We start from the raw sequence: 21,242 nt of genomic DNA on the forward strand, positions 1-21,242 counted from the left end.
CCTGCATTTTTTATTTCAGATTTTGAAACAACTCGGTCTCCTGAGTACAATGATATGCCACACTTAATATTTTTTTTGTTTTGACATTTGAATACAACTTATTTAAACTAATTTTAAGTCCGGCTCTGTTTTTTTTAAATATTGATAAGCTTTCAAACTTAACAATGACGTGGTGTAAAACATTAGATACGGAAAATCAAATGCAATAAAATAATATAAATATAATATAAAATAAACAACCAAATCATTTTCCCGGAAGATGGATTGGAAATGGTAGAGCAGTATAATGTCTAACGAGGTTCCTGGACCTATCGCCAAGGGGCTACATTATTTGACATCATTTGTAAAAGTGAAATCAATTCATCTCAACATTTACAATAAAGTACAAAATGCATTCGGAAGTATAAGAAAAAAGTTCAAAGAGCTATAAATAAAATTGAGCGAAAAATAAATTTGTGCAATAAGGAGGGTGGTAACCCTTTCGAACATGTAGAACATTAGAAACTAGTTAGTATAGGAAAATTAAAACAACTTTTGTTGCACGTCATCAGTGACACCATGCGTCGTCTTATGGAGTTTGTTGGTGGTCGTATTATGATGTGCAACCAAAGTTATTTTAATTTCCCTATAGAAGTTTATTTATTTAATAACTACGATTAATATTATGCATATTATTAGATCGCACACTGAGATTTCAAACTCACAATAAAAAAAGTTAAAAAATAATATCTTTAAATTTCTGACCTAGATATTATTTATTTGAATCTTCCATTTGGCTCGATTTTCCGTATTCAATGTTAATTAGTGCTGATCAATATTGCTGCCATGAATATAATCAGATTAAATAATTTAAGAAACCAGAGTCGGACTTCAAATTATTTTAAATAATAATTAAATACTCTTGTTGCTGTTAAACTATCCAAAACGAAAAAAGTATAAAGTGTTGCATATCGTTGTATTCAGGAGACCGGCCTCTTTCAAAAACTACAGGTCCAAATAAAAAATACAGGTCCGTATTTAAATAAAATAATTTGGCCTCTGTATCTCACAAATTATCAGCTAATTTGAAAATCTAAAAATACTATCAGATAGCCCTAATAAAGTGGCTATGAGAATGTGCAATTAGTTTTTTAATTTTCGAAAAAGTAACGACAGGAAAAAATAAAATTGATTTTCAAAAAAGTCAGTGTTTTTCCAAAAAACTTAGCAATACTTGAAATTATTAAAACTGTTTTGAATGCATCTTGGTGAACATCCCAATACGGCAACTTTGCCCCAATTTTACCATGTTCGTATCTATTACGGTTACCGAGATACCAATGCTCGTACCTCGAATTTGTAGCACCCTGTATAGTAAACAACTCTAGTTCATATTAAAATAAACTTTAGTAACGTGATTAAGCTTGACCGGCACAGCGTTGCCCACTTGTAAATATTTCCATTTAATCAAATAAATTAATTATAAATATATAAACCGTTATTATTTACATCAACAAAACTCACCTCCTTAACAGCACTTAAGGGACATAAAAGACCATTACTACAGCTTTCCCGTTCAAAATATTTTAATAAAGTTGCAATAAGTTTTTTGCGGCTATTAAGCTTTCATGGACACACACTTTGCACTAAAAGAGGTTCTAAAAAGAACAATGTTCAACTGCAAGGTCTGCTAGTAAACATTTTTAATCTTAAAGTATCACAGCACTATTTATTTAAACCAAAAACTCGTAATATAAAACTAAAGTGTCAGGAAATAAATAAATAAATGTGGCAACTTGAAATGTTAGTCAGCCCGGCGCCGAATATGTCCGTGGTTGGCAACGACGCAATGAATTTAATAATCACACTATCAATTATGTAACTAAAAGTTTAATTAGTATCAAGACTGCACTAAACGATTTAAGGTTCAGATAATACTTCTTTGTCGTACAAAAGTAACACAAATATTGTTTCACTGCACGATAAAACTTACTAAGAGCTTTCTTTCAAGTGCAGGAATGGTTATCCAACCAAACCTTAAATAATGAGCAAAAAAGAAATCCAAACGAGTGAGAGTGGAAAATATCAAAGGGTCTTTCTTGTTCCAGTACACTTTGAATTCGATACTGCGATACATTTTCTATAGTCTGTCCTTCGACAAGATCCTTGACAGTGATAGATGTGTCTGTCATTTTAATTTCAAAGTAGTTTGTTTTATTCTACAAAGAAATAAGTTGGTACAATTGGAACGCAGAGGAAATTAATATATTTAAAATTTTGATTGACAAGTGATTACTTCAAAATATTGTGAAAAAAAAACTGTATAAAACTGACAAAAGGTAATCGAGTTATTTTATTAAAAAAACGGTATGTGTTAATACAAATAAAACAAAAACAGAACATCACATTCTAAAAAATATATAAAAAAGAACTATTTATTACTTTCAAGTTTCAAGAAACTTTCCGCATTTATTATTATATTTATCAATACTTATGTACAAATACAAATTTGTAATATTCCACTGGAATAAATAAAACAACATAAATAAGACAATCTATTTTATTATTAATAACACTTACCAAATTTTATACCTTAAAGGTTGATTAATTAACTTTAATCTTAATTTTTTTAAACCAGTACCTTTTGACATTATTTTTCTGCAGTACTAAAATCCAGTATTTACCTACCGTGTGATATCGAGATTTTACAGCTACTCCAGTTTTTGGTATATGTTTAGTACGATCCTTGTACCATATACGAGATTCACTTATCTACGACGAGATGCTATACAAATTTTATTGTTGGTGACTTTATTGGTGTGTAAGACTTTCTGCCTGGACAGCGAACTATAAACTCTGCTCTGGGTCTACAGTTAATTTTCCCTCGATTTTTCCTCCACTTGACTTCAAAAGACATAAAACACACGTAATAACACGAATCAAAATGCACCTTCCAAAATGCAGGGTATTGGACGTAAGTTGACACAAAATTATAACCTATAATTTGGCAAGACTTTGACAAGCCTCAAAAATCTAAAGGCGAGTTCATACGCATCGGCGTCCGTTTGTCGCTCATCGTTCCGTCAAACAAATGAAATTGAAATACGATCTGTCATTTTTGAAATAAACCAATAAAACTCGTTAAAAACAACAAGAGGCGACGCATGACGGATTTATATTTAAACCCATCCATAGTTAACTTAAAAAATACTGGAAACTTTTTTTAGTAAAAGAGTAAAATAAATAGACTGGTATGGGACGTCATCTGCTTTTCTTCTGTCATCGTCTGTCAAAATCTTACTTGAGAGAAAAAAAGGGTATGGAAAGGTTTTCAACGCAATTGTTTTAACCGCACCAACCAACATTTCATCTGTTTTACTACCAATATTAGGTCTCATTTTCAAATGCATATTTTATTCTTAAAAAAAACAGTATAAATGATTGTAACATAAAACATCTCATTCTCTTAGTCTTTTCCTTAAAAATTTAAACTTCATCAACGAAATTTGTCAAAAGTTTCCTAATTTCTAACCGTTCTCTAAAAATTTCCAAATAGCTTTTCTTAGCCAGTCAAATGTTATTTATTTCCGCCTTACAAAGGCTTCCTTCAGCAATCAATAAAAAGAGACAATTTGTAATCTGTTATCGCGCGGTTTTGTCGACGTAAAGCCATAAAATATCGTCCTCGCCGCAACGTTCATTGTTGCCGTTGGCTGTGGCGAATCTGAAAATCCGCACCAGACAATGAACTGCCAGATAGAGCTGTCTATATACGCGAAATTTCAGAGATGAAGGGCGCGTTTTTAGATTATTTTGTGGATTCTTTCAGAATATTGTCGTCGAATTGTATATATTCCTGTTTTATGATAAACTGTAAAAAGTGTCTTTATTTCAGAGAATTAAGGTTGATTCTCACTATACCTTTCCATATCAGCTCCCTTCCATTTCCCTTCCGTTTACATAAAATATCATATCATGTAAATGAATAGGACAATGCACACTATACGTTCCGTTTCCTTTCCGTTGCATATCCTTTTCTTCCATACATTTTTTTTGGCGGACGCACAGTGGGGTATTTGACACTGATAATTGATCGAAATTTTTTTATGTAGACCTTATATAAATTATTGCTATTTTCAATTAAAGAGGAAATAATATGAACAAAATAAAGGATAATTCGTCGATTCTAAAAAAAAGAAAGAAAAATCACTGTTCCAGTGTTTCCACGGTCAGTGCCAGTAGTAATATCGCAACTACTACTACTAATGCTACGACTGATCCGCGAGCAATGCCCATACCACTAAAGTCGCTACTAATGCCAAATTATGCTATATTGCTAATGGCACTAATACGATCGCTTTGTACACAACAATGCCATCGCAGTTTACACCTCGCATTAGTATATCACTGATTGGCAAATTAGAGGAAACCAAGAATGTTTTTCTCATTTTATCAGCAAAATCGCAAAAAGTCGCAGTATTTTATTTTACTGTATGAAAGCCCAATGTTTACTAAGTAAGACGTATATAGACAATATGCTGAATTCTTCGAAATGCCCAACTAAATCTCTAAGTATAATAAAAATGTCACAAATTTAATCAAATTTTCTGAACGCCTAACTTTTAGTTGCAAAAAAAATCGTTAGTATAGAGAATATCAAAATAAATAATACGTTTTTGTAGAATACATACCTGCAGCTTGCTGAGCCATTTTCAATCAAAACAATAATATCAACGTAAAAAGAGCACAAGAACAACAACAATTTATAATTTTAAACATAAAATTTAGCCATTTACCTCTTATCTGTGAGAAGTAACAACTTTGACGTTTCGTTGAAAAAAATAAATGCAACTAAACACACCCATAGCAACGCCATGCATGGCAGAGATGATTTAACTTATCATTTATCTTTTTTGGGAAATCTTAAACACATTTGCTTTTTCGAATTTCGATCACCTTTTTCATGCTAATACCCCACCGTGGAACGGACTGAAGCGTATCGGAAACAGCGTTGTCAAGTTCTTTGTACCAGCTCTGTACCGGCTGTTAACATTTTGCTGATATTTATTTCACCTCTTAATTAAATCTAGTTGTACAGGGTGGACCATTTTGATTGTTTCTATAGGGTATCTAGGAAACCGTAAGAAATATTCAAATTTTGATACTGCAGTCTCGGGTTCTTTTTTTGAAAAAATCACAATGGCGCAAACAGGTCGTGGCTATCTTGATCGGTTTCGAAGCTACAGGGGGATTCTCAAATTATGTTCTTTTTGAAGATGTTCGATAGTTTGTTTAAAAACAGCTACGCAAAAATGAATTAAACATTCTACAGGCACTTTTCTATGTAGAATGCAGTGGCGTAGTCAGTATATCTACAAATTCATTTACCCGCTAGTAAATATAAAAAACATTTTTGGTAAACTCTGTTTCAAATAGTTTCTGAAAAATAAAATTATTTTTTTAAATGTTGCTTATTAAATTTATATCTCCGAAACTAAAGTTCCAAGAAAAGTCGTAATATATCTACAAATTAATTTACCCACTAGTAGATATAAAAAACATTTTTGGTAAGCTCTGTCTCAAATAGTTTCTGAAAAATAAACCTTATAAATTTGATTTAATTTTTTGACGAATGCTTATTTATAACAACAGAGACGTTCATTTTCATAACTTATTATTGTGTTGATTTCTGAGTGAAATCCACATTTATTTAGAATAATTTATTAATTTAAACAATTAAGTATGTAATTAACTAATTTTTGGGCGGAAATAATGATGGTATATTAATAATTATTAGTAACAATTGGGTATACTCTTTTTGAAAGATTTAAGTAGTTTTCTTTTTGTAAACAAATGGGCTTTCAATATTAATATTTTTACCACCTGTACATATGTTGCTTTAAAAAATCTAAAATGTCAATTTTTCATGGGTATAGTGATAAATGAGGTCTAAATTATAATAAAATGCATTTTCTATAAAAACTTGAAGAGCTAGGTAAAAAATGGTATAAAACAATTTGATAGACAATTAAATTGTGCATCTGATTCACGTAAAATATACAGGGTGTTCTATTTAAATTAAACAAGTTATTGCCGTTTAAAACTAGTAATTATTTAATATAAATTTTTGGACACTCTGTATAACGATTATTTCAACCCTAGAATTGTTACCTTTATTTCAACCCTAAAATTGTTATTATTGCAACACAATATCTGATCAATAAATAAACTTTAGCAAATATTTAGTGTTAAAAATTTTGATATCGTTGGAGAAATGATGCTTAAAAGTTTTTACTGCAATTTCACAAAATTGAAAATATTTCAAAAACGGTAAAGTTTAAGTGTGATAAACCTTAATCTACCTAAGTGTGATAAACCTTAATTTACCTTTATTTCAACCCTAGAATCTAAAAATAGAATAATACACAGGGTGTTCCATTTAAAAAATACAACTATAATATTTTTTACTTATTTGGGACACTCTGTATCTTGTAAAATTATTTTTAAATTGTACCTTTAATAGTCCTTCAACGAAACCAAAACTTACAATTTGTAAAAATCTAATCGTTTAGCTACAATACTCCGTGTCGTATGTAGTGAACAACCCTGTATAAGTGAAAATTGGTTAGTTAATGTAAAAAATCAGGCCCTCTATCTAAATGTGATCATATCTCACTTATTTGACACCCAGTCGTCACACAGAACTCACTTAGATTTACACGACCAGACTCCTCCTCTTCCATGTTCATATAAAGGATCATTTCGACCCTCTCCAAAAGAAAACCCCCATAAAAGGGGACAAAACGTCCAGATTTATCTCAATATTACACGATCCAAATCTGGAAAACGATCTACTCTTATGTACTCAAACCGTAAAAACCTTTCCATTTGAGTCCGCAGATATGACATTTTTTGTTCGCTGACTTCCTTAATATTTAAAGTATTTCATGAGAAAATGAAAGAAATATGTCCATATATTTATAAAACTATAATTTATCTGTCTTTAAATGACGTCTGAGTGAATTGTACAGGGTGGGTCAAATTCGACGCTTTTAAATGGAAACACCCTTTTCTATAGGAGATAGACAAAAACTAACATCGATGTCTGGAGCTCAATTTTTGTCAAAAACATGATGGTGAAAACCGCATATCGATATCTGTTACCGTTTCGGAGTTACGGGGTGTTTTTCAAAAATATGCAATTTTAACAAATCGCTTTAACTTTTTTACTATGGAAAATTTCGTATTTTTATGAAAACATTTCCAAAGCACTTTTTTACGTAGAATTTAATGGTTTAAGTATAATTTTTTTAAAATTAATAATTTATAAATTATCAACAGAAAATTTGATTTTTTTATATGGGACACCCTGTATATTTTTAATTTATTGAAAAGAATTTCAAATTACCTTTCCAAAAATATAACACACTTGATATTTTGCTCGATTCCTCTTCGAGATATAGAGTATATAAAAATTCGCCCACTTTAAATAAGTAGGCTTTGAACGGCACCGGCTGTAATGCAAAAAAATCTAGCTGTGAGCATCAATTAAAACGAAAATAATATTTGCTATGAGAGATGCAGCATTTTATAACAATTTAAAATATATTTAACCAACATCAACACATTTAAACTATATCTAATAACAATAAAAATAAATAGCAAACCAAGACATGAGATTTTGTTACAGGTGTTCGACATTCTGTTATGGACAGACGGGGCAGTTTTTGAACATTTCTCGCGGAATTCATTAACTCAGTGGGGGTGAAAGATACCCTCTCATAACTGCTAAATATTTCTAATTCTTGTCTAGATTATACGGAAGAATAAGGAACCTTTATTAATAGGATTAGATCCATGGGCACTAAGTCAGGCGGCCTCGACGGCCAACGGCTGGGATCTTGGTTAGCTATTCAATTATTCTTGAAATTGGCTGCAAAAATTTGCTGATAACTTCAACGTTCAGAGGCGGTGCGTCGTCTTGCTGGAAAAATATGTTTTCGAGTTCCATTAAGGGCATATCATCAATAAGGGGTCCAGAGCCTACTAGTTAAAAGTGGCGAACTTTTAAAAATTCTGTATTTCAAAGGGGATTATAACAAAATATCAAGTGTGCTATATTTTTGGAAAGGTAATTTTAAATTCTTTTCAGTTAATTAAAAATATAGAGGGTGTCCCAAATAAAAAATCAATTTCTCTGTTGATAACTCGATAACTAAATGTTTTCATAGAAATACAAAATTTTCCATAGCAAAAAAGTTTTTTTGTTCATTCGTTAAAAATGCACATTTTTGAAAAACACCCCGTAACTCCGAAACGGTAACAGATATTGATGTGCGGTTTTCATCATCATGTTTTTGATGAAAATTGAACTCCAGGCACCGATATTAGTTTTTGTCTATCTCCTATAGAAAAGGGTGTTTTCATTTAAAAGCGTCGAATTTGACCCACTCTGTACATGCTATTATTTATTATTATAATAACTACTAATATAACAGTCCCCATTTTTAACTTAACACATTATTTAAATATAGGCTTCATCACAAGTTGAACTATTGAAAGGTATTCAAAGTAATGTGCGCTTTTCAAGGTGTTTTGTAAATCAGTAGTTCAAATAAAACAGAGAAACATGAAAGAAAACAAACAAAACAAAAATGAATCGATTATTCGTTGGGCTGTTTTCGATATATTGAATTCTAAATTGCGACAAACATTTTAGGAATTTTTTGTGTGATTGTGAATAGTATGAAGAATCGTTTTATTAAATTTATTCCAAAATAAAGTTATTTTGCAGCATAACAAAGATTTTCGTAAACGTCATAAACGTAATGTTTTAGTTATTTTTCGGTGGTTTTTGTTAAGCTTTCATTGAAAGGGTAAGTACTAAAAATAATTTATGTGTTTTTTTTTCTATAATTATTAATAATGAGCGCTGATAAAAGATTAAATTTAACATTCCTAATTTTTTGAGTAGAAATTTCTCTATGAATTTATAAATGTAGAATGTGGATAACATAGGAGGTTGCAACACTGCAAGGTTTAGATAGATACACCTTAGAGAAATCTCAGGTGAATAAACAAGTCGCACTAAAAAGTTTTTTCAAATTTTCCGGAAAATGTCAAGAAAATTTTTAAATTTTCAGCATTTTTTTTTTCGCAAAAAAACTCATAGGCGTGTTTCTGGGGTTGAACTGTACTACCAGTTAAAATATTTGCACTTATTTCTGGGACACCCGTATACCCCGTATATTTGTTTCAAACTTTATCATAAAATATTCTTAAAACTACCCCACCCCTTGAAATGTGATATCTTATACGAAGAACATCCCGTAGATCATTAAAAATTCATAAAACAAACTTGCTCTGAATTTTTTTTATCGTTAAAAACGCTTTAAACTTTAAACGAACCCTACCGCACACTCTTAAGGACGACAAAATACACAGTACTTACGTTTTATATAAAAGTAAACTCTGGGAGAAGCTTCATCGACGTAAAAATATACCTAACGTCACCGATAGAGCTGTCTTTGGCGCAATTCTCGGCGAACACGTTCAAAATTTCATGCGGATTTTCTGCAATCTCTGTCCTTATATTCCGGCAGTTTATGTAGCGTGTATGAGACGACGTTTTATCAGCGGCAAAAAATAGTTCTTCTTTGCCAGAACATCATTTTTATTCAAATTGCGGCAAGGCGGCGGTTGAACCGATCGCAATACTCTAAGCGTTTCGAAAAATCGGGAGATAAAATTTTATTATACTCGTCGATATCGCTGAAAAATACCTTGTTTTTTTTCTATATATGCACAGGTTGTAGTATATTCCCATATAGCACGTCCAAATGAAATTACGTTTCTACAAGGGAGACATATGAGAAAAAACATTATGTTAAAGTGAACCTAAGTGTTCATCTAGTTCTAACATATACATATGAGATACACGCAGGTTTATATTGATAGAATTGTGTGATACAGTGTTTACTAGTTGTATACCGTATGCACTCAAGATTCTAAAGAGTTTTTTGTAACGTAACAAATAATTATTAAAATGATGAAATCTGACGTCGGTATATGAGACATACAATGTATAAGTCATATGTATGTGTGATACTTCGTTCATAGTTATGCCTATAGTACACACCTTGTAAAAATGTGACGTATACACATAATATAAATATCTATATAGACACTTTGTAATAGTGTACTGTTGTGTCTACATTCTAGCATGAAATGAAGGTGTGCGCATGCGCGGATAGCCTCAGCGTAGATACACCGACCAAGTGTATCTTATGTGTCCTCTTTCCTTTCTCCTTTCTAGGAGTGGTATGTGTTAGCAGCCATTATTGTTTTATCATTCGGAAGCTCTATATAAATGTTCTGTTTGTGTGTAGTTTAAAAAGAGATTTTAAGGTAAGTACAAGTTTTAATTACCTTGTTACGCCTTCCTAAGAGTATTATTAATATTATAGCAGCGACTCTTCCCTTACTCGTTACCCAATTTACCAAATTTTGACTCCAATGAATGAAAACTCCAAATATTCTCGCAAAATGATAAAGAGGTTAGCTGAGTGAGCTCTGCAATATATTTTTTTAATTTGGAAATAATAAAAATCTAAATGGACCAGAGAAAGAAAGATTTAAACACTTCAAAGAACTTCTTATACTGATATTCGGTAAGTTATTGATGGATCAGTATACAGATATGTTTAATATTCAATAATCAGTTTCATATAAAATTTAAGGGTGAGATTGTTAATCTGGAAATAAAATACAACAAAGTCCAACAGATTGCTCGATGAATGAGTATTCTAATAAACCAACTGCTTGGAGGGAAAAGAGGAGAAAAAAATGACTAAAAATGAGGTCCACCAAATTGTGGCGATATACTAGTGTTTACCGTTTTAGTATCTTGTTATACTAGGTACTTATATTTTTAATACATTTTGATACAAATTCTATTCTTTTACAGTGTTTTCTTACTTTTGGTTTCTGCAGTGTAAATAATTATTATTATTGTGTTATTTGCGCTATTGCGTTCCATGATATAAAGAAATATAAGAATTTTATTTTCTAACCACTTAATCCATTTTATGGAAAAAAATGGTACATTTAATACAAAACAAAAATGGAACAATTTTAAGGCTACTTCTCTTGAACTTACGATCGAGATACTTTTCGAAAATACAAAGTTTTGCCGTCCTAATTTTCGTTCTAAAAAGATATAATTGGTATCATTGAATAAGTATTTCTTAAAAAGAACGAAAAGTTAGGCATCAAAACTTGTATTATTTCCTAAATTCGTTCATAAGAAGTAGTTTTATCTAGCACAAGATAATAATAGATACGAAGCAAAATACATACGTATACACGCGGTAGTCACAACTGCAATGTGTAAACATAGTTTAAACGTAATACACAAGCACTGTGTATCCTACGGCACACTGTGTATCCCTTACTTTGTGTATACGTAAATGCTATACTGTGGCTACATTGTGAGGCGGACGTTTAACCTTTGTGCATACGTGTTGAACTACAATGTGTAAACGTAGCATATTTACATCGGGGGAATTGTGTCACCCTGTGTCTACATCTAATAATGTAAACACATCGTAAATGTGATTTGATGTGCTGTATGGGTTCAGTTCTCATCATTGTAAATAAGAACGATTGAAAGATATATAATCTCAATATGGCAAATAAGTGCAAATATTTTCAGGGGGGGGGGGATAGGATAGAGGGGGAGATAGGAAGATATTTCTACTCCAGGTCTATGAGGTTGTTTCGCAAAAAAAAATTCAGAGATCGTGCATTTTCTTTTAAATTTCCCTGTATATTTTTCGACTACTTTCCAGAACTGCCTGTTCTAAATTAAATTAAATAAATAAATGCCTTTATTGTCAAACAATTTTTCAATTTGTAGACAAATGTAAACTAAACAAACAAAGTAAACAAACAAGGTACACAAACAGACAAAAGATAATACAAAACATTATACAAATAATATTGTCAAAATAAACATTTATAAATGTCAAAGAACAAAAAAATCACCGTAAATTTTCCCACGGCCTAATTTCTTAATCTCCGATATTACTATGGTTACGGCACTAAAAGGGATGCAACTGGATGCAATATTGCCACTTCCTAAATGACCTATATTTCTAATTATTCATCTGAGAAAATGCAATTAACAAGTAAAAAGTGCTGAAAAGGGATTATAAATTCAAAAAAAGGTGTGACCAAATACCCTATATTGTAAGTGCAGTACTAGTTGTATCATTATGATTAATTATTTATGTATTTGAATATTCACATAATAAATAACTGTAGAGTAAAACATACCCCTTCTTTTAAGTTTAATTATAACTTTATGGCTTTGGTACTAGCATACAGTATTACATCTCTACTGAATATCTCTAATAACGAACACATAAAACGTCTGTTTTGGGTGTAATAAATTGTTTTTGCTCGATTTTAATGTAAGAACCTTGTCAGGACGAAACAATCTCTATCCAATATTTCTTTTTCTGAGAGTTTGCGTCTATTAAAATAATGTGGTTCCGATTTATCCAATATTACCATCAGATGTTTTCTATTTATTATGTGGGATAACAGTGCTACTAGCGAACGTTATTAAAAAAGAAACACGCCTTTGCAATACCATTTGGGTGGCATGTAATAAATACGAGTACCATTTATGTAAAATTTTCAGATAAAATATAATATCTTAAAAACGTGACAACATCGGTAGTAGATTAAAAGTAGAAGAATAAATTACAGAAAAAATCCGGTGGCTCTCAACATTTTTTCAAAAAAAAAGCATTGTTTTTAATTTTGAAACTCGGTTATAACTTGAAAAAAGAAAAAATGTTTCTTTTATCGAGATGTAAAAATATTTGCACTTATTTAAGACTCGTCCTGTATATACTCAATTTTTATGGGTAGGAACTATATTTTTGGGTAAGTATTATTATTAAATATTAGCTTTATCAAGAAATCTGAAATTTTTAAATACTAACTAAACTTTAAGTTTTGTTGAAAAAACGATAATCGTACTTGAACAAATTATGAATAAAAACCAATAATATATTAGGTATGTTATAATAAATTACGTTCAACTTATATCAACCATGTGTGCAAACCTAAAGTATGTTCTGGGGTGTATTTTAAGAAAATATTTTAACTTCTATAGGACGGCTCAAAAAAGTGAGTGGATCGGGACAATTTTTTTAAATGGAGCAGCCTGTATATCATTGCATTTTTGGCTTCCTTTCAGAGCACTTTACATAATTCTGATTGAGATTGAGTAAATATATATATATATATATATATATATATATATATATATATATATATATATATATATATATATATATATATATATATATATATATATATATATATATATATATATATATATATATATATATATATATATATATATATATATATATATATATATATATATATATATATATATATATATATATATATATATATATTTACTCATATACGATAGTTTCTGAGATATAAATAAATGAATAAAAAATATGTATACAGGGTGGTCCGAACTGTATTCCGGAAACTTCGACTGCATATTCTGTAGATAAAAATAAGTAAGAAAGTTCGTATAAATGTATGTCCTAAAATGCTTAGTTTCGGAGATGCAGGGTGTAGAAGTTTTATTTTTATTTCGATTTTTTCCAAATAATTTCTGACGTAACGTCAATATTTGGATGAAAATTAGTGTTAGGAAGTTTTGTGACATGCGAATGCGAAGGTCAGGAAAGAAATAAATAAATGTAGCAAACCTAATATTTTTTTCAGCAGAGCTACCACCTGAATCCCAGGCGGGAAATTTGAATTCCAGTTAGTCAACTTCGCGCCAAATATGTCAATGTTTGGCAAGGATGGATCTAAAAAACGCCCTCGATTACGTAAATAAAAGATTAATTGGTATCGCTTATAGAATTGCTTTGTTCAATACACTACTCAATTATAAATTCATGTTAAAATATACTCCTAATTATAGCAATTTTAAACAAGTTTCAGAATTTATATTAAAATAAATAAAAAAATTGATATTTAATTGTCCTTATATAACCTAAAGTAAGAGAACTTTAATAACTGTTCTTTGATAAAACGTGTAATTAATCTACTTTGTAAGAATCCCTTCATTGTTTCATTAGAAATAAAAACGGAAATTTATAACTGGTTATCCCGAACTCGCTAAAGAAACGAGCTAAAATATTGCTACAGCGATATTCATTGTTCGCAGCGGAACAACGAGATTTGAACATAAAATAGATGACTGGACACTGTTTCTATTATCGTTTTCAATTTAGAAAGTTCGCTTGTATTTGAAATAGGAATTACGGCGAAACCAATTCGTTTAGAGATCCAGTTCTGGGTAACAATTACATATCGTGTGCTGCAAAATAACGACAGTAATATTAATTTTGGTTGAGTATTGTTTACAGGGTTATTCTCGTCATTGTCTATAAAATTATTCAGGTCATTATGTCTCTAAAATGTACAGTTGTCATAAAGTTAAGCCTAAGTAATTAATAATTAATAATTTCCAGCTTATTCAACCATTTTCAATTTTGGTGTAGCCTCATACACATATTTACCCAAGTAGCATTTGGACGTTATCTAACGTCGGGTATACGTCGCGTTCAATAAACCCGACGTCGGGTACTAACGTCAGTTCGACTGCCTGACGACCCTTATTTGAACCTAAATGGGGAATACAGATTCGGGTCGCCTCGACGTCGGTATCTGACCTAATAGGGAATGTAATTTTACCAATTACCAATCATATTACGTTGGATTTCAGTTACTTAAAATTTGTCGCTAAGCACTTACGTTACGTTTGGTTTCGAATTCGCTACCAAGAACACATAAAAACCTAACCAAACTACCTAATTACAAATGGATTCATAATCACTCCTCGAATTTAACTATAAGTCCCTACCTAATTTCATATTATAATAATTCTGAATCATTAATCCTAACATCAGTTTTGTCAACGGAAGTCACTTTTTTGATATATCTGATTAAAATACTCCGGAAAATAACTCAAAATTAGGTAGATTTATGAAATAAAAATAACTATAAAAAAGTAACTCGCAAAATATTTTTTTTTATTTTCTAGCTGGTTTAATCATAAAACTGTACTGTGGTTCCCCCAAACTCAACCTTTTCAATATTAATCTATTAGAAATCGGAATGTGAATATAAATTAAAAAAAAAAACGATTTTAAAATGGCTGACAATCGGATACTTGTTAAGAATGGCGGATTTCTGTGTCCGACTTAATATGAACTACCAATATACCAATTCCGACCGGGTCTCCAAGATTAGTCGTCTCACACGACCGGAGTCATCAAACCGGACGACCGGCAATCCTATTACGACGTATATAACTCCAACGTACACCACGTAAAATTTGCGATCGGCCGGCATACGTAGGAGCATCTGTCGTCGGCCACAGAGCATATAATTTTTCGTATTCCTTGTAAACAATTCCCGACGTTATCTGTTATTGGTCTATGATAAGTCAATTGTTTGTTGTCAAAAAATATTTGACGGTTGACGGTTCAACGGTTTCGTAGGCGTAACCTCACTTTGCGTATCAGTGATTTGTGGATTTGTGCAATTATTTTTTAGTTTCTTAAATCTACGTGTCTTCGATAGACTGAATTAAATCTAAATTGTTCTCAATGAACTGCGAAAAGTACGCGATGATACAGAACCTAACTATCCCGACCTAAAACCTTAAGCAGAGGTTGTGACAGAGGCAAAAAGGAATGGCACTTACTTTTTTTTCGTAGTCTCCAGTCCCTTCCCGAGTTCTCCGCTGTTGCCTTGGGATTGATTCTGCTGCTGGACCGTTGGTTCTTCCCGGATTCGTGCTGAAGGGTTGAAAACCACAAGATGCAAAGTCCGATAGACACTTTCGTACCGAAAATTGTACCCGCACAAATCCTACCGACTGCGCCAGTTACGTTTCAGTCCCAGAAAGATGTATTTTTAAAAAACACAAATTTTGGAATAAACTTAAATTTATTTTACGGAACAGCAATTGAATGTTACAAGTACAATAGCTAGACAAGAACTAAAACTAAAATCTACATTGGTTTGTGAAGAAACCTCTTCTTATGGCAAACTGCTGAATTGCAGGTTCCCAGGCAAAAGTGCAGGTGCATCCTGCGGATGTCGTCCGTGAGAAGTGTATCTGTGTATTTCGACTGTCATAACTAGTCCTAAATAAGTGCAAATATCTTCAGGGCTGGTAGATCTCGATAAAAAAAAACATATTTTTTTTAACCGTTTTTCAAATAAGTTAAAAATAACCGAGATATTTCACTTTGAACTGAAAATTTCACAAATTAATTTTTTTGCTTAAATTTTGAGAACCACTGTAACTTTTCTCGTTTTTTTTTTGTAAATTTAATCTACTACATATGTATGTTGTCATATTATGAAAGTATTATGTTTTTTAAATAATAATTAAAAAAAATCCAAATTTTCAATTTTTTTTCTCGAAAAAATCCTCTTAATTTCTGGGGTCGAAATATACTATCTCGAAAAATATTTGCATTTATTTAAGACTCACCCTGTATATAGATATAATATAATAAATAAATTAGAAGAAATATAAGTAGTTTCAAATATGTGATGATAGACTGGGTGTTTCGATTAAAATAGTAAACATGGTACTACTTCTCAAATAAACTGGTTACACTGTAAAACCCTGAAAATATTTTAATTTAAAATAAGAGCGTTCCTTACTCTAGATTATACCATAAAAACAATAATAATAAGCTTTTGAACGTAGACGCAAAGGGGCACTGTCTTACAATTTAACAAACATTGCGCTTTTTTAGACTTGTTAAACAAACAAGTCAGCGAATGTTGATCAAAGAGGTGCGTTTACAAAAGAATAATAATTTTTTCACAATAATACATTTCATTCCTACACGTCTAACCCTCTATCACCGTGGATCACCTTGTATATTTTATTCAAATGTAACTGATAATATAATCGTATAATGGATAAAATTTATATTAAACGCCATCAAAATTAGCAAAAGGCTTAGTGTGTCAAATTGTCCGATCCAGTTAACAAATCAAATTAACTAAAATTATTTCGTTCAATTTTGTTACTTTTCCCCTATCGAAAGTCAAAATATCAAATATGCGATGGCGCGCGGCTGTGAAATATTTCACATTAACCATTCGGAATTGGGTATTAACGGTTACATGTTGCGCCGCGTCAATATTTTGACGCCAGAATTATTCCCGGTATTTATAAAATAACATATTAATTATAGATATTTCTCATGGATTATGTAAATATCAGTATTTGCATATTGTGAAGTTTATTTTTAACAAAATACAAATAGAACTAAACGTCAGTTAATACGGAGCGATCAACGATAATTAAAATTGTTGGCATTTCTGAATTTGATTGTTTGGTTGGTAATAAATTTATTAAATTTGAATATTTATTGGCTGTTAAAACTAGCGTCAAAACAATAAAAAAAATAAATAAGTTTTATGCATAATTTGTCCAACTACTATTGACAATTTCTTATTCATTATTATTGTTTAGAGCAGTTATACTTACCAATTAATGTTTGTATCTAGTACCAAAAATATCTTTTTTATAAAGTTCTAATACAGTTTTAGTAAATTATATTTTATACAGTCCAATTCACCGTCGATGGTTGGTTATACCTCTATGGAGCCTAGTATTCCTTTTTTAATAGTTTTGAAATTTGGCATAAATGCATCTGTTCCATCAACCTTGAGATGAAACGCCTATTTAAAAATAAAACATATTTCTTTAAATTCAAAGCATTTAGTTTTAAGACACACTGTCTTATAAATAAAATTATTGATTCTTAAAATATTATTCACAAATTAGGGAGAGGGAAATCGGGCGACGACCAGAGATAGTTGTTAAACTATCAACTCATTATCTAGCTTTTAGACTACGATCCAAGACGCATTGCTGTTATTTTTGCTAAATCAAATGGAGATACTGAAACATTATTAGGAAAAGCGGAAAGGGTAGATTTTGCAAGGGTAGAGTGTTGTTTTGCGAATAACTTTTTTGAGGTTATTTTTTTTACAACGTGGGTTCATTTTTTGAAAACTACATACATTTTCCTACAAAAAAGGTACTCTTGTTGCATATCGCCCAGAGCGATGGTTTTCGAAAAAATTGAAGACAAAGAGTTTACTCTGATGAGTTGATATCAACATAAACTTATGAAAGTTATGGCGGTTCAAAAGTAACCAATTAGCTATCAAATAATTAATTGAAAAATTAAAATTTCATTATTTTTAAAACATCTTATTGCTTTAAAAAACGAAATAACAAAGCTATGATTTACTCAGTACCGATTAATACTGAAGAGCAACTACAGCAACGCATTATTGACTGTTCCAATCAAATTCGGACAACACCAAGGATGTTCCACAGGGTACGCAGATTTTGGAGAAGAAGAGCAGATGTCTGCATTGAAATGAATGGTGGTCACTTTGAACATTTACTAGGGATAAATTAAGGAATGCCTTACTTTAATAAGGATTTTTGGTAATTGCTTTATTTCGTTTTTAAAGCAAAACGATGTTTGAAAAATCATGAAATTTTGATATTCCAATTAATTATTTAATAACTACTTGGTTACTTTTGAACCGCCATAACTTTCATAAATTTATGTTGATTAACCAGTTAGCAACCTATCAGAGCAAACTTTTTGCCTTCAATTTTCTCGAAAACCATCACTCTGGGCGATGTGCAACAAGAGTACCTTTTTTGTAGGAAAGGGTATGTACGAGTAGTTTTCAAAAAATGAACCCGCGTTGCAAAAAAAATAACCTCAAAAAAGTTATTCACGAAACAACCCCTTACCCTTGCAAAAACTACCCTTTCCGCTTTTTCAAATAATTTTTCAGTGTCACCATTTGATTTAGGGTCAAACCTTATGGCAGAGGATTTTTTTTTCAAAATTTTATCTCGTTTTTTAAGCCTACAGTTTCAAAAAAACCGTTCTTTAAATTCACCCTTTCAGTGCCCCTAACTCCCTTAATATGCATTTTCCGTCCTATACTTATAGGAACTTTTTTTACTATTTTTAGGAGTACTATCACCCCCCGATTTTTTGTACACTATTTTAATGACACCCTGTATACTAATCCGATTTGAAATATTTTGAAGACTATTAAACGTAGCGATTTTTACTAAGAGACTTGTTTTACGTAAAATACCGCGGAAATGTATATTTTTTCACTCTGTGGAGTAATACAGTTATTACTCTTCAAAACAGTAAAAAAATATGTAGGTAGTGCTCTCTAAAAGTAGGAGTCATAAAGTCATCAAAATCGAATTTCTCATATCGAAAAACATCTAGACTCCAATTTGTTATACAAATATGGACATTAGTTCAGAAATTACTTAAAAAGATCGAAATAAAAATGAAACTTCTACACCCTGTATCTATCCTTATACGAACTTTTTTACACAATTTTATCTGCACAATATTCTCCCGCCGTTTCCTATTTACAATTTGGACTACCCTGTATATTTGATTGGGTTTCTGACTAATGTCTCCTAAAACGACAATTGTTTATCGATGGTTAGTCAAATTAAAAAACATTTGGTACTTGTAAAATTCCCGAAGTTGAAACAAAATCATACAACGAATATTGCAATATCTTCAAATCTCACTTTGCACAATTCAAAATATTACTGTCATTCGGAATATTGCACTTTTATTGCATGCAATAAAACTTACAATGACAAGACAATTTTCATACGTAAGAATGTTTATTATTTTTATCTTTGCCTTTATAGTAATACCATTTAAACTAGGTAGTAGAAAGTAAGGTTTTATATAACTTATGTCTGTGAAATTTATTTTTTATAAAAAAAATAAAGTTCTTATTTAAGTATCCGATTAAAGTGATATACATTTCTTAAACACGAAAATTGTATTACAAAATAAACCATTTATCAAGATTTATGTTAGACGTTAGCAGTAATAACTACGAGCAAACAGCTAGAGTTTCTAAAGGTTATGTGCATGTAAGTTAATTAGGACGACATAATCTTATTAAAGTCAACATTTTAATCCACCGCTCTTTAGCGAATTTGCAGTTAAAGGGTGCCTTACTTGTATAATTTTGTTATCGGTTTAGTAAATTATATGTAAAGAACGCTCCTCGTGACCATGCTATTAAACTTTCATTTGATTGACTATAAATTTGAAATTTTAGCATTAACATTAGAACGCAGTGGTGTTTAGAAAAAATAACTTTTTTATTTTGTAGATTTTTTCCAGTGGCGAAAGAAATTTTTATTCAAGAATTGAACCCGCCCAAAAACGGATAGATATTCTCAACAAAAAACAATATCAAATATGCAAATTCCTCTGAATGAAAGTTTGAGCATATAATCTTCTTAAATTTTTATCAGAAATATCCATGATGGACGACAGATCTCAATGGATGGAAAATCAATAATAAAATTTACATTATAAGCAATCATTTAAATAATCAGATATATCTGTATGTTTGACATACAGACATTCTGTAGCAAATTTCTAGTCATGCCAATTGAAAGTGGTGTCTTGATATTTTGTTCAATTTTATTAATCATCATAAATAAAAATAAAATTAATAAATTATTTATTTAATCTAATTTATTAAAATTTTTAGCATTAATGTACGTGATAACCACAGCAAGTTTTACCATCCTGTAACTTTAAAACTATGCATTTCCGCAGCCATGTTTATAGGAACTTTTTTATATTTTTTTGATGAGGAATCAATAAGTACTTTTTATCATTTTGGCAAGTTAAAGATATTAACATATTTTAAAGGTACTATTACAAAAATTGGATTAAGGCAAATTAATTAAATTGCGTTTATCTCATCAAGTGAACCGAAATCGACAAAATATCAAAATAAAACTTTTAATCAGACGTTTAAAAAAACATGTGCGCCACTAATTTTTTCTTTTGTTATCAAAATTGTGTAGGTCATTTAATGCCAATTAAAATTTATCTCTTGATATTTTTCGAATTCGGCCTCCTTAATGAGATAAACACAATTTTATTAATCAAAATTAATAAAATAAAAATAAAAATAAAATTAATAAACTATATATTTTACCTAATTTATTATTAAATATTATTACGATTAGTTATTATTACTATAAATCCTACCTACAGCAATTTTAAATAAAAAATAAT

At 30.6% G+C, this 21,242-nt stretch overlaps 1 protein-coding gene across 1 annotated transcript in view; it reads right to left on the reverse strand.

The window, feature by feature from the left end:
* Window positions 1-16,233, reverse strand: part of LOC115891244 (zwei Ig domain protein zig-8-like) — a 265,508-nt gene extending 249,275 nt beyond the window's left edge. Inside the window, exons 1-2 of the mRNA XM_030911673.1 lie at window positions 16,146-16,233; window positions 15,797-15,970 (exon numbers count right to left, since the gene is read on the reverse strand). Coding sequence (XP_030767533.1) covers window positions 15,797-15,970; window positions 16,146-16,233 — 262 coding nt within the window. The remainder of the gene's footprint in view (window positions 1-15,796; window positions 15,971-16,145) is intronic.
* Window positions 16,234-21,242: the final 5,009 nt, after the last annotated feature.

Source organism: Sitophilus oryzae, unplaced genomic scaffold (genome assembly GCF_002938485.1).
Source record: "Sitophilus oryzae breed Bouriz unplaced genomic scaffold, Soryzae_2.0 scaffold_980_pilon_pilon, whole genome shotgun sequence".
NCBI classification, from domain to species: Eukaryota; Metazoa; Arthropoda; class Insecta; order Coleoptera; family Curculionidae; genus Sitophilus; species Sitophilus oryzae.